Source organism: Lynx rufus, unplaced genomic scaffold (assembly GCF_022079265.1).
Source record: "Lynx rufus isolate CCGP_SWC_20201006 ecotype Redwood Valley unplaced genomic scaffold, mLynRuf1.p SCAF_7, whole genome shotgun sequence".
Taxonomy (NCBI): Eukaryota; Metazoa; Chordata; class Mammalia; order Carnivora; family Felidae; genus Lynx; species Lynx rufus.
The window spans coordinates 30,117,055-30,130,524 of record NW_025814889.1 but is presented as its reverse complement, the minus strand read 5'-3'; the positions used below and the strand labels follow the sequence as shown (position 1 = coordinate 30,130,524).

The window sequence follows — 13,470 nt, the reverse complement described above, 5'->3', positions numbered from 1 at the left end:
TTGGGAACTGAGTTTATTGTAATTAAAGGCATGTGAATTTTTCTATAAATACTGAACTTTGCAAGTTTGACACTGAAAGACTCCATCACTTCTGGAGGATAGTTGTTTTAAGGGAGGTGTTCCTTCTCTTCCATTTAAAATGCATCATTGAATTTCATAATCTGAGTTAAATCATAGAAATATTTTCCCATGTGAAGGACTCTTTTTTATCTTCCATTCCAATAAATCTTAATTACGAAGTGAGATTCCTCAGAAATGAGAAATTTTAACTCCAAACATTTTCTATTAAAATTATGTATTTTGACCATTATTTTATACCACATGTCTTGAATTCTTTTATGTATTTATTTTTAAATTAAGCTATTATCACTTTTCTGTCTCCAGACATATGTGTTGGGCAATCTTGGAAGTTCTGTTTTTGCTTCAAACAGGAGAGTCTGGCTCACTCCAGAACCCTGCTTTCCCTTTCCCTGCAAGCAATGCCTGCGGGCTCAGGGATCCCAAACCAGCAGCCAACATGACATGAGAACATTAAAATTGCTTCCATGATTGCTCCAATTTCCTAATCCCATCCTTAGTCTTACCCTGTATCTACTAATCTCTGCTCTACCAGGTGATGCAAGTGGATGATCCCTGTTGGCTTTGGTTTCTACTGTAGCTTCCAAGCCCCGTATGTCCTACCAGAGCTTGGTCTGTGTGGTAGGCAGAATTCTAAGAAGGGCCCCCAGGATCTTTTGCCCCTGGGATGCACACACCTTCTCCCAGTTATTCAATCAGCCATTAATCCAGGTGCTGCTACAAAGGGATTTTGCTGATTTAATTAAGTGGCTAAACCAGCAGACCTCAAGAAAGGGAGATGATCCTGAATGAGCCTGACCTAATCAAATGAGCCCTTAGAAGGGACTGAGCTTTTCCTAAAGACCATGAGGCATGAGTAAGGCAGATTTTCGGCTGTTGGCTTTGAAGCTGGAGAGGGCCACATGATGACAGGTGCAGGTGGTCTGTAGGATCTGAGAGCAGCCCCCAGCTGACAGCCAGCAAGAGAGTGGGGATTGCAGTCCGGCAGCTACAAGAAACTGAATTCTGCCCTGGTGGTGTGGGCTTTGACAAGGACACCAAGCTCAAGTTGAGAATGCAACCCTGATGACACCTTGATTTTGGTCTTAGGTTGCCCCGAGCAGAGAGCCCCAGCCACGCCATGCCAGACTGCTGAACTATGTGACCTAATAAATAAGTGTTGTCTTCGGCCCCTCTCTTCACGGTGATTTGTTATGCAGCAGCAGGGATCTGTCTATAACCTGCTGGACATTTATTATCTCATGTTTTCTCCTATGCTGGTCCTGACCAGCCACGGCATCCCTCGTAATCAACTGCCATCCCTTTGCATGGCTCCAGGGAGAACCATTTAATATCTCTTAATTTTACTCCAGTAAAACTTTTTTCTTTAACACTTTCTTTCTTTACTTTTGTAATGCCTCATTTCCTGGGACTGTTAACTCTCATACATATTATTATGTTACTATCTAGTCTATTAATCATCAGTTTTCAATAGCTGCAATAAAATTATGGATATTCATTATAATGACCCTGAGGCATCACAAAAGCTTAAAGATGAAAATTTTAATGTGTGAGATTAGCTTTATGAGTTTTACTATACTCTGATTATTGAGAACAAGTTATCTGACTACCTACATAAAGAAACCCTTACTATACTGAATCAGCAGAACCACCTTCTGGAAAAGATGCTAGGGAGACTGTATTGTGTTGGGATTTCCTGCAGGAGAATTATCTGGAAGCCTGTGGACAAGTGCAAGATTAACATCTTGCAAGCCTTTGAGGAGGACAATGACAAGACAAAAGCGTTTGCAACAGTTTTTGTTCTAAGAAAGGTAGGGGGTTGGCCTCCCATTCACAATCTGTAAAGTCAGTTACAGGAGGCATGGTTTGGCTGGAGTACATCCAGCAGCCACTAAGCAAAGCTACCTGTTCTCTTTAGCACCACCTACTTCCCAGCTCTGTGGCATGGGCGCAGCCAGCCAGCCAGGGTTGTCATCCCTGCCCTCTGGACCTTGAGCTCTGTACTGAGGAACTCCAGGGTAGAGAAATGGCAATGTTGATAAAATGCCACTCTCCTTATAAGTGAATGGGGTCACCACTATGTTGGGTAGCTCCACAACTGAAATAATGCTCCCCCATGCCCGGACACTGTCAAGAGCATATCACTTAGTGCAACTATTCATAACCACATCATAAGTATAGCTATAGTCAGGCTATGGACTAGAAGTTAGGGGTGTATCAAAAGGATAACTAGACTTGGGGCATATCAGAAGGATTGCCAGAATAGAAATAAGGGAGACTGACTTTTAGAAAGTGTCAGCACAAGTTAAAATGAGGCTTAGCTTAAAGACTCATGTCCTACAATCCTACTTATAATACACAGAGTGCATACAGGAAGAAAAAAAATATATATATATACATATATATATATATATTATATATGAAAAAACATGTATCATTAGGAAAAGATATTTAGCATTATTTTAATAAGGGAAAATTACTTTATTAACTTAGAAACAAACATTAAAGGGGAATATGACAAAATATTAAACAAAACAATTTTCTGTCTATAGTATAAATTTAAAATTTTTGCCAGATTCAGAATGGCTTTCTTAGAAATTGGCACTTCATAGAATCAGCCAGCACAGACCAGTTTCTCTGTCCCTCTGAAAATGTCAAGGGCTCTCTGGCCACGCCCAAGGCTCAGGCCCTCTCCTTGTCCTGAGTTTGGTGTGTTACTACCTCCTTCCTGGGGGAGTGGCCCAGGCCGACTCCAGCTCTGGTGGCAGTCAGAGGGGCCTGCCTTTCCCACTTATCCATCCTGGGGAGTGCGGATAGTCCTGCATAATCCAGTCTCTGTGCCTGCCCCATCCTTACTGGAGTAATCTGTGTTCAGACCTCAGTGCCAGCAGTGGGGAGAAACCAAAATTTGAGATACTACTCGATAACACTCTAGCACCCTCCTCTGTTTCATCTCTATTTCTCTACTGCCCAGGCGGGGCTTGGGTTCTAGTCATGTGGTCCCTGAACATCCAGCCCAAGCAGGAGGACCAGGACCAGGACTAGAATAGCTCTGGAAGAGGCCCATTAAATGACCACCACCAATTCCACTGAAACTTTCAACCCACATGACTCCCTGGAGGCCAGTGGCTCTCTCTTATCTCTGTCTATGTCTGTCTCACACATGCACACCTGCACATAAACCTCCATACACACTGCTATGTCTGTGTATATACCTCTAGCACACTGTTAAGAAAAAAATCAATGAAATATTAGTTGATATGGTGGTTTTCTAGCAACAATGACCAGTTGAAAATGAATTATGAGTTGTTAATAAGTAATTCTAAAATAATAAGGTCATACCCATCCTCCACCTCTCAAAATATATGTATGAGAAAGAGTAACAAGAACAAAAATAGGAATCAAATTTGCCCAAAAGTAGGCAATGTCGAAAGGATGCAAATTTCTTCATCTGTGTCTCCCACCCAGTGCTTCCCCAGCTCTGTGCTCCCTCTGGGTTGGTACCACCTGATCAGTGCCTTCCTGGGATCATGGGAAAGACTATGTTAGATAGTACATCTGACAGCACTTTGTAACGTGTAAATTACCATACAAATGGCAAGTATTATTGCCAGTATCAGACGCTATCAGATCACATCTGATTCATTTTAACTTTCTAATACTTAAAAAAAAAAAAAAAGCACACAGACTTTCATTGATCCAGTTATTTTTAAAAAAGATGAAGCCTTTGATTTATTTCCAAATAAAACCTCATAAAAAATAGTGTTTTCTGACCAAGAAATAAAAAATTATTAGCTAGGCAACAGGATATTGATTTGCTACTTTATATACAGAGAGTTAATGCTTTTCAAAATAACTTTTATTTGATTACAAAGAACACTTATCCATTGTAAAAATTTTGAAAAATACAGAAATGACTGAGGAACATAATCTCACTACCTGGAGACAATCACTTATTAATGGCTCTACATGCTCCCTTCCATTTCTTTTTCTTCATATGATTAAGAATTGAGAATATACTGTATATAGGGTTTTATGCTCTTACTTTTCACTTATGATATCATTAACATTTTTCCTATGTTATAAAAAAATCTTTTGTTGAATATGCTTTTAGTGGCTGAATAATATTCCATGATATGAATGTATATAAATTCCTTCTTGTTTCCTTCCTGCCTGCCTTATTTCCATTTTCCCCCATTATTCTAAATAAAACTTCAGGAAATATTTTTGCATAAATATTTGACATGATTCCAGATTATTTCCTTTGAATGGATTTCTAAAAATTGTTTTTACTCAATAAGAAGCTATGAACCTTATAAGCCTCTTCATATATCTTGATTAGAACATTGCAAGCAAGCCAGAACTTAGGGGTGAATATCATGTAAAATCACTCAGAAACACAGATACAGATACAGACTAATTGGCTTCTTCTAGCTCCATCATTGTATATTTTTATTTCCAAATCCTTCTCTAATGCTCTGAGAGTAAAGCTCATTCTCTGCTGGGGAATATGTAAGGTAATTCTTGGACAGCGGTGTAGTAATCGTTTACAGGTTGTTCAGTAGGAATAGCTATTAATGCCTTGTGCAAAATAAACCAAAGATCCAAAGAAACACATTTTTGCAGGTGAAAATTATGTTAGCCAACATCATTTCTCACTCTGGTTTATGATGTCAGGTATCAGGTTTCTCCATTATTAATGTACACATGCACGTGGGGGCAGATCCTCTTGGAAGGAGATTAAAAAGACGCCACCACCTATAACCCCCCTTCCTAATCATACGAGAATGTCGAGAAGCTGTGAGGGGCTGGTACAGTAGCTCCCCCGTACAGACAACACCCCGCAGAGGATTAGCTTTCTTCCCATTAGCGGGCTCCACCATGGAGAGTCAGGGGTCATTTGTACTCACCAGAGAAAACCCGACTTGAGTAAAGTGTGCTATTCGTCTCTTCAGCACTACGTACCTATAAAGCCTCTGAAACCACTCTTTAGTGACTGAGTACATTTCTCATTTCCCATCCCTTCTCCCCCTACTTGGCGGTTTTCCTAAAGCCGTAATTCAAACTTCCCAAAAGAAAAAAAAAATAATCTCTGGGTAATCCTTTCAAGAATTCTTAGAAGGAAATCTTTATTCTTTTATCATTCTTATGGGAAACCTAACTCGTGATTAGTATTAGGACTCAGAATGTTTCACCACACACGTATACCCAGGTAGGGTGAGGGAAGGGGGAGTGTGGGGGCAAAACACCCTTTAGCTTAAGGAATTTGTGCTCCTGGGGTGCCTGGGGGGCTCAGTCAGTGGAGCATCTGACTTCAGCTCAAGTCATGATCTGGGTTCGTGAGTTGGAGTCCCACATCAGGCTCATTGCTGTCAGTGCAGAGCCCACTTTGGATCCTCTGTCTCCCTCTCTCTGCCTCTCCCCTGCTTGTGCTCTCTCAAAACTAAATAAACATTTAAAAAAAACAAAAACAAAAACAAAAAAAAACAGCTTGCTCTCCCAAGCCCGGGACACTCTTGAGAAGCACCACCATAGTACCACACCCTAAACCAGGAACCATGGTAAAGTGTCTTTAAGTTGTAAAAGAGTTAGTTCCCAGTAAATGCAGGCTCCTTAAGGGAAAGCATTAAGGTAGGAGAGTTAAGAAAAAAAGTGGCAGGATGCCTAAAGGGGGAGAGCTTGGTTGTCCTCTAAATATTTAAAAAATCCACATGACGTTTACATTCCTGTGATAAGTGGACAGGATGAGGTTTGAGGAAGGGTTTTCCTGGCTGGGACCCTCCAGGCCCCTGCACAGAAAGACAGTGCGCTTTGGACTCAGAGGCAGCTTCCCTGTCACCTGGAGCATTCATGTTCTGGAGCAGGGCTCCAAACGGATGGGCATGTCAGCTTGCTGACCCCTCCTCTAGCTTCTATGCGTGGGCCCAGTTCCTGAGACACAGTTCCCGGCTCTCCTCAGGCTCTTCTCCAACGTGTGGGTTCAGCACGAGAGTCAAGCAAGTGGCCCGGCTTCCACCTGTGTAGGTCCCTGCCGTCACCAGGGATCTTGACATTCCAAGAAGTGTGGCGTTTGTCACACTGGAGCACTAACAGAGCAATGTGCAGCCGCCTGGGGGAGCGAAATTTGCAAACTCAGTATCTCGGGCCTCAGGCCAATGCAGGCTGGGTGCGTTGCTGTGGTGACACATTTAGTCTCTAGGGAGGGATTGCTGGCATGCCTGCTGCATTCCTGGCACCACGTTTGCCAGCAAGAAACTTATGGAGTGGAACTGGTATCAACTCCAGAGGGAGATGCAAGCTGCTTTCTTAACTTCCTTGGCAGTACTACCCTTTGCAACTTGTGCACATAAACCCTCCTGAATATTTACATGAACTGCTATTTGTGACACTCTTTGGGGCCCTGTTGGATGGTGCTTTGAAGGGAAGTGCTAAAATGATAGCAGCCTTCCAGTTTATAAATGTAACTATTGTATCCCCGAATAATTCAATTTCCTAAAATTGGCACTTAACGATGCAATGACTTATCTCTTGCTGGGAAGAGATTCTAATCCCTCTCCTCCTGTTAAAAATAGCTTTTACTGTTGCCAAGAGGAGAGCCTGGTATTTACTATTAGAAGATATGTGAATTAAAATACTAGCTTCTTTCTCTGTTGCAACTCACTGGCACTATCTTAGCTGAGCTCTCTCCTACCTGGGAGGAAAGGCTCCTCACAGAAGTGCCCCCAGTTCTTAGGAAAGCCTGACCTACCTCCCTTATTTGTGCCTGGAAAGCAAAATGCACTAAGATTTGGCCACTTAGTATTCAGACCATGTCAAGATTCAAGTAAAAAGCCTATATTGCACCATCACCAGGCCAAACATAGCCAACAGTTCAAACCACAGTTAAATTATAAGCAAACGTGGGGCAAAACATGCAGACCTGTCTAGTCAATGAAGCAGTAGAGATAAAAGGAATTACTACATAAATGCCAATGTGGAGGCTTAATGAATACAGAGATGGTGTCCTTTCCAGCTGCCCCCAGTTAAGTGTAAAAGGCCAGTAAGGATTTTGAGCATAATGCTTTCTTCCTCCTCTTGCTCCTCCTCCTCCTCCTCCACTTTTTCTTCTCCCCCTCCTGCTTCATCTTCTTTTAACATGCAAAGCATCTCCCAAGGTATTGAGAAATGAACAATTCTTCTGTGCATGTCCATAGTTTTGCAGAGGGGCCAGCCAATGATTACTACTGGAAACATCAGATGCAGCAAAGGAAATGCAGTTAATACAATAATTCACATATGTTAATGCTTAGTTCCATCAATGTCAGCTTTATTTTCTTCTTGATATACACAAAGCTGGCACACAATTTTAACTGATGAGGTAATGTCATTTTTAATTTAGAGAGCCTTAAGCTGTCCACTCTAACTAGTGATATCATCTTTGCAGTTCCCTCGTGAGACTTTATGTAAACATAAGTAATGTGTCCTGGACAGTTTGAAAAGAGATTGTTAAAGATGACATTGGTCATCATGAAGATTTCCCCCACTTTGATCTCTTTTAAATTGCCAGATACAGTTTATATTACTGCCATATTCTAGCCATTCCTGAAATTAATATATCCCAGGACTTTTGAACCAAGTCAAACGCAGAAATAAAATAAAGGTTTGAAATGAATGGACTGTAATGTTTTCATGTCAGTTCTAGAAGAAAAATGGAAGACAGCTCAGATTATCTGGATCCTAGGTGACTTGGTAAATAACGAGAGGAAAGGGAAAGGCACTAAGAGTATAACACCAAACAAACAAAACTCTTCCTATTTTTGAGGGGGAATGCTAGTTTGTTGGAGACGGCTCCCCACCTCTTGGAGGTAAAGAAGCATATGTGTTATCTCAGTACAATATTTAGAATAATATTTTATTGTGATTTCCTTTACCATTTGTCTCCTTAGTGTATTATTATTAAGCCCGGTTTTTTTTTTAAATCACATCACTTTGGTGACTTGGAGTGTGTCACATTTCCTTTTCAAGCAACAATATTCCTTTAAAGATTCAGGCTGGTGGGTATAAACACAGTAATTTTCCATTTTTAAATAAACCTTTTTCTTTGGAGAGATTATGTTCTGCAATTCAAGTATAGCTTTGGAGAAGATGATCTGTGTTTTAACCACTGTGGATACTGAGAGAGTTTTTCCTAAGAAGTCTGGAGTTTGGTAGAATTGAATTAAATAGTAAAGAATCTGTTTATTATTCTGTGGCCATATGTTTAGAGGGTCGCTCACAGAAATCAAAGTATTTTTCATGGAGAGCTCCAGCCAAGGAGACATTTTGGATTCATAAAAGAACTTCACAGTTTGAAAAGAATGCATAGCATTATGTATTGACACCCCACCACCACAGACAAAGGAACACAATTTAATAATAGAGAATTGTGCTCGTGAGATTTTTCTTTTTCTTGTTAATTGGTTACTTTAACTGACATTGTCTGCAAGTATAATGGACACCATTATTCTTAATAGTTCTGTGTTGCCAGATGATGTATACAGACATGATGTAGTCCATTTTGATTATTTCATTTTGCTAGATTTTTATCCCTCCATGTAATACAGTGGTGAATACAGATAGCACTGTTTTCCTAACAGACTATGCTGGATAATGCTGCCTTCTAAATCACTGAAATTAAAAGGGCATTTCTCACTAACCTGTTGTCTCCTGTATTTATGTTAGGTATGACTACGTGGAGGTCATCGATGGAGACAATGAAAATGGACGCTTATGGGGAAAGTTCTGTGGGAAGATTGCTCCTTCCCCTGTAGTGTCTTCAGGGCCATTTCTTTTTATTAAATTTGTCTCTGACTATGAGACACATGGTGCTGGATTTTCCATACGTTATGAAATTTTCAAGAGAGGTGAGTGACTTCCTGCAGAACAAGTGTGGCTAAACGTTCATTACCATTGTTTGATTCCATGAATGACAAAGGGAAAAGAAGACAAAGGCATAATGCTTTGATCTTCTTGTAAAAAATTGCATATTCCCATTACAAAACTGTTGGAAAATACTTTAAACAAAGGAAAATTACCCAATGTATGGAAGAAGTCGTGTTTAAAGATTTTTTTAAGTGGGTCACCTGGGTGACGCAGTCGGTTGAGGGTCCGACTCTTGGTTTCGGCTCAGGTCATGATCTCACAGTTCATGAGTTTCAGCTGCACATCAGGCTCTGCGCTGATGGCGTGGAGCCTGCTTCAGATTCTGTCTCTCCTCTCTGCCCCTCCCCAACTTGTGCGCGCGCGTGCATGCGCTCTCTCTCTCTCTCTCTCTCTCTCTCTCTAATAAATAAATAAACTTTAAAAAATATTTTTAAAGTATTTCAGGACTCAAAATTGCATCATTTTAATGTGCTGACCAGGGGCGCCTGGGTGGCGCAGTCGGTTAAGCGTCCGACTTCAGCCAGGTCACGATCTCACGGTCCGTGAGTTCGAGCCCCGCGTCAGGCTCTGGGCTGATGGCTCAGAGCCTGGAGCCTGTTTCCCATTCTGTGTCTCCCTCTCTCTCTGCCCCTCCCCCGTTCATGCTCTGTCTCTCTCTGTCCCAAAAATAAATAAACGTTGAAAAAAAAAAAATTTAATGTGCTGACCAGTGTTTATAGGGTATATATTCTGTAAAACTCTCTAAGAGCATTTATTCTTATCTTTCTTCAAAAATAAGTGTGATCTTCTCTTGAAGTTTTATTTCTTTCATTCAAAATGTGTGAGTCTCCTTTATCTTAAAGCCATGTACATACATCCTCTTCCCTTTATTTCATTACAAAACTCAAAACTAGTATCTCCCAGGAAAGGGAAAGCAGTCTGCTGGTCTTAGAGTTTCCAAAGCTGCTGAAGGAAGAAGAGTCTTTCTATTAATGTCTGTTAAGAAGAGGAATAGTTGGAGAAAGAACCTCTTGGAGGAAACAAAACAGTAAAGCTTTAAATGCCATTCCCCTTAGGAAATAAAGATCTTTCTCCCTCTACGATATAATCACTTAGTAGTAATCTTCTGTTCAAATGGTATATATTGAGATGGATAGAATCTGACAATTCCTAGTCTCCCAGCCTTGAAGAATTGAATGCACATATCAGTCAATTGATAAACAATGTATATTTATCCAGATGTCACTGTTTTTCACAACAGCTGGTAGATTCCTTTAATGTGTTAAATTTAACCTTCCGTTTTAGGTTGGCAGTAATGTGGTGGGTGGGAGTTCCAATCCAGGGACAGAAGCTTAAGATTTGAGTGTACTGTCCTAGAATAGGAGCTTTTTTTAATAGAAAAAAATCTAGTTACATCAATTACAGAGTCTCAGCGGCAACTGAGAATAACAAATAGGAGTCATTAGGAGTTTCTAGGAACATTGGTACAACTTCTTAAAATTTCAAAGAAATCTGCCATTGCCCCATACAAGTATAGATAGATAGAAACAATTCTGCAAACATTTGAATAAATAATAGTATACATATGACTTCAGTATGTACAGCTGATTACATATATACATATTTTCTTGTGTTGAAAGCTGTTTGACCTGTTGTAGAAATCATATTGTACATGTATGTATATGGACACACACACACACACGTATCTACATTTGCTCACTTACCGGCATATGGCACTATCAAAGGAAATAAGGTGTCAGAAAGGAATTTAGAAGTAGCCTTTCATTTTCAGTGTTTCTCGAAGATCTGAAGATAGTTGAAAGAGGAGAGAGAGAGAGAGAGAGAGAGAGAGAGATCTATAACTAAGTCATTGAGAATTCTTCATATTCCTTCCTAATGAACTCAGCCCCTTATACTTCCATTTCCTCAGAGGTACTGTAATTTCCTTATCCTGATCTCCAACACCACCTTTGAAACTTGAAGCCTTATTTTTTCTTTCTCTTCTTGCCTCTCTACATCCAATATGGCTTCTAGTTCTTTTGAATTTACATCCAAAAGCCTCCAAGAGTCATGCTGCCTTTCTGCATTCACTACATTAACTGAATAGGCCCAATTTGGGTTCTCCCTATGTTTTCTCATGCTACACACAGCTTTCCAAACAGTCATCAAGCCACTGTCCTCCAAATGCCTATGGCAGGTGTCCATCACCTATTGGGTTAAACCTCAATGTCCCATTGGGTCAAGCTCAAGGCTTGACATCAAGTACTCCCAACCTTCTCCAGCTTCAAATCCCACAGATCCACACCTGGTTTCCTGCCTCAGATAGTGCACTGGGTAATGTCCAGCAGACCTGAATGTGAAGTTTAATTCTGCCTCTATCAATCTGAATGTTCAGAGACTTGGATTCCTCATCTGGTAAATGGATAATAGTATCCAACACAGGTTTATTGAGAAGATAAGTTGAGATGAAAACATGAGAAGCATGTAGCCAGTGCCTGTTACCAAAGATGTGTTCAGTAAACAATGCTTATGGATGAAACTGGTGCCATTAGCTTTCAGAGCCCTCGCTCTCTATCAGTTTATATTAACCTCCATGGAAACCGGGCTCTTTTCTTTCTTCTTCTCAAGAAGCTTTTTTTAATTCTTCTACTTTTTTTTCCTATGGATATACCCAACTTGTCCTCTACACATGCAAATGCACACACACATACACACAATATACACATAATGCATATTATGTATACACACATATATCCAAGTATGTTTCACTAACCATTATGCTTCTTAATATTTTCAAATTTGTTCATATATGCATATTTTATTTCCCAACCAGATTGGTACCACCTGAAAAATGCAAAGAAAACATCTTCCCCCCCCCCTCACTGCATATACTATAGTCCTTACAGGTGTTTCATAGAAAGTCATTAACGAATACATTTATGCATACATATACAGGTTCATGGATATTTTTTTCCTCAAAAGCCATTTAATGATATTATAGAATCCATGAATCTCCTTTTTCTATTTTTGAAAACATACCACTTCTTCCAGAGTGCAGCAATTTCAAGTTTCCTCAAAACACATAAATTATACTAATTATAGTTGGCCCAATAAATGAGTCTTTCACCTGTTGGCCTTGAGGTTTTCTGGCACTAGATTACAGTTCTAAGGAAATTTTAGGCCATTTCTGCATCCCTAAGGCTGCATTTCTCGAAGGCCACCTTTGCAAAGGTCAGTCAGCAAAGCCAGTCCCCACCTCTTCCCATGCCTCCTGGAGCCACCCTGGACACCCTAACTTTCTACCCAGGTCCCTCACTTTCCCCTTCTATGTGTCTTTTCCTAGATGGTGAAAGATTGGGCCATCAACCTGAAAATTATTCCCACTCACCTAAAAGAATTTCTCCAGGAAACCCAAGCATCACTACCTATCACTCCTCCCCTGTCCTTCCCTTGGTCTGGGTTATCCAAGGGAAGAAAATGTAGACATTTTCTTTGCGTGTCCATGTGGGGAAGACATGGCATTTATGGAGAGCAAGACTGATCCCTTCACATGTTATTTGGTTATGAGTCTGGATTTTAATAATAATTCCAAGGAGACTATCTTAGCTGTTATTATTGTGTACCCTTATTGTCATTAACAATGAAGCGTGGCATTCTTACAGCCACACAAGGTCCTCCAAGTCTTACAAATAAATCAAAAGCATAGTGTTCACTGGCGGCCAATGCCATGTGTTACCTCTCACAGCAGCAGCTCACTCATGCCTAGACACACAGGGCTGCTCTCCCTCTCTCCTGTTTAGTGCTTCTGTACTCTCTACAGAGTTCCTTCACCCACCCCTGCCTTGCTTGTTTTTGGGAAGTGCTTGCTCATCTGTGGCAAACCTATGCAACAGTGAACAGGAAAAATATTAAAACAAATGTTGATGTTTACTGGAGGAAGTAGGAAAATACAGAATCTTGAAGTTTAAAGGGATTTTTTTCCCAAATCCTAAAGCCCACCTCCCATTTGTTATATACAGAATCTGAAGACTGGGAAGGTTAGGAGGCCACTCAAGTTTACACAGCAGGTTAGCAGTAGAAGTAGGACTGGATCACAGATCTGGTGCTCAATCCAGTTCTCTTCTACTACTCCATGGAATTTCTCCAGTTTTTGTCACACTCCTTAGCAAACCTGGGCCAGCCTTAGTGAAAGCATTGAAATTATTTGATTTTGAAAGTATGCCTTTAATCCCTGTCATTTTTTCCTCTTATTAAATCTTGATCTCACCTGGATAATTTTACCTTTTTAAGAAGGAGAAAATATTAGTACCTGAATTGAACCCCACTGTCAGCTTTTCCTTATAAGGATCTTAAAAAAGCATCCCCCCCCCAACCCCGCACTGCCCCAGGGAGGAAGCTGGAGGTCTCCAGGGTCACTGTTCCTACATCTTAAAAATAAAATGAAAGGGATTCCAATATTTTATATATATATATATATATATATATATATATGCATATATATATGTATATATA

At 40.3% G+C, this 13,470-nt stretch overlaps 1 protein-coding gene across 4 annotated transcripts in view; it reads left to right on the top strand.

Moving 5' to 3' along the window:
* The window catches only part of NRP1 (neuropilin 1), a 134,694-nt gene that overhangs the window by 46,527 nt on the left and 74,697 nt on the right, over positions 1–13,470 (top strand). For all 4 annotated transcript variants that reach the window (XM_047066727.1, XM_047066725.1, XM_047066728.1 and 1 more), the window contains exon 3: positions 8,779–8,960. In XM_047066727.1, coding sequence (XP_046922683.1) covers positions 8,779–8,960 — 182 coding nt within the window. The remainder of the gene's footprint in view (positions 1–8,778; positions 8,961–13,470) is intronic.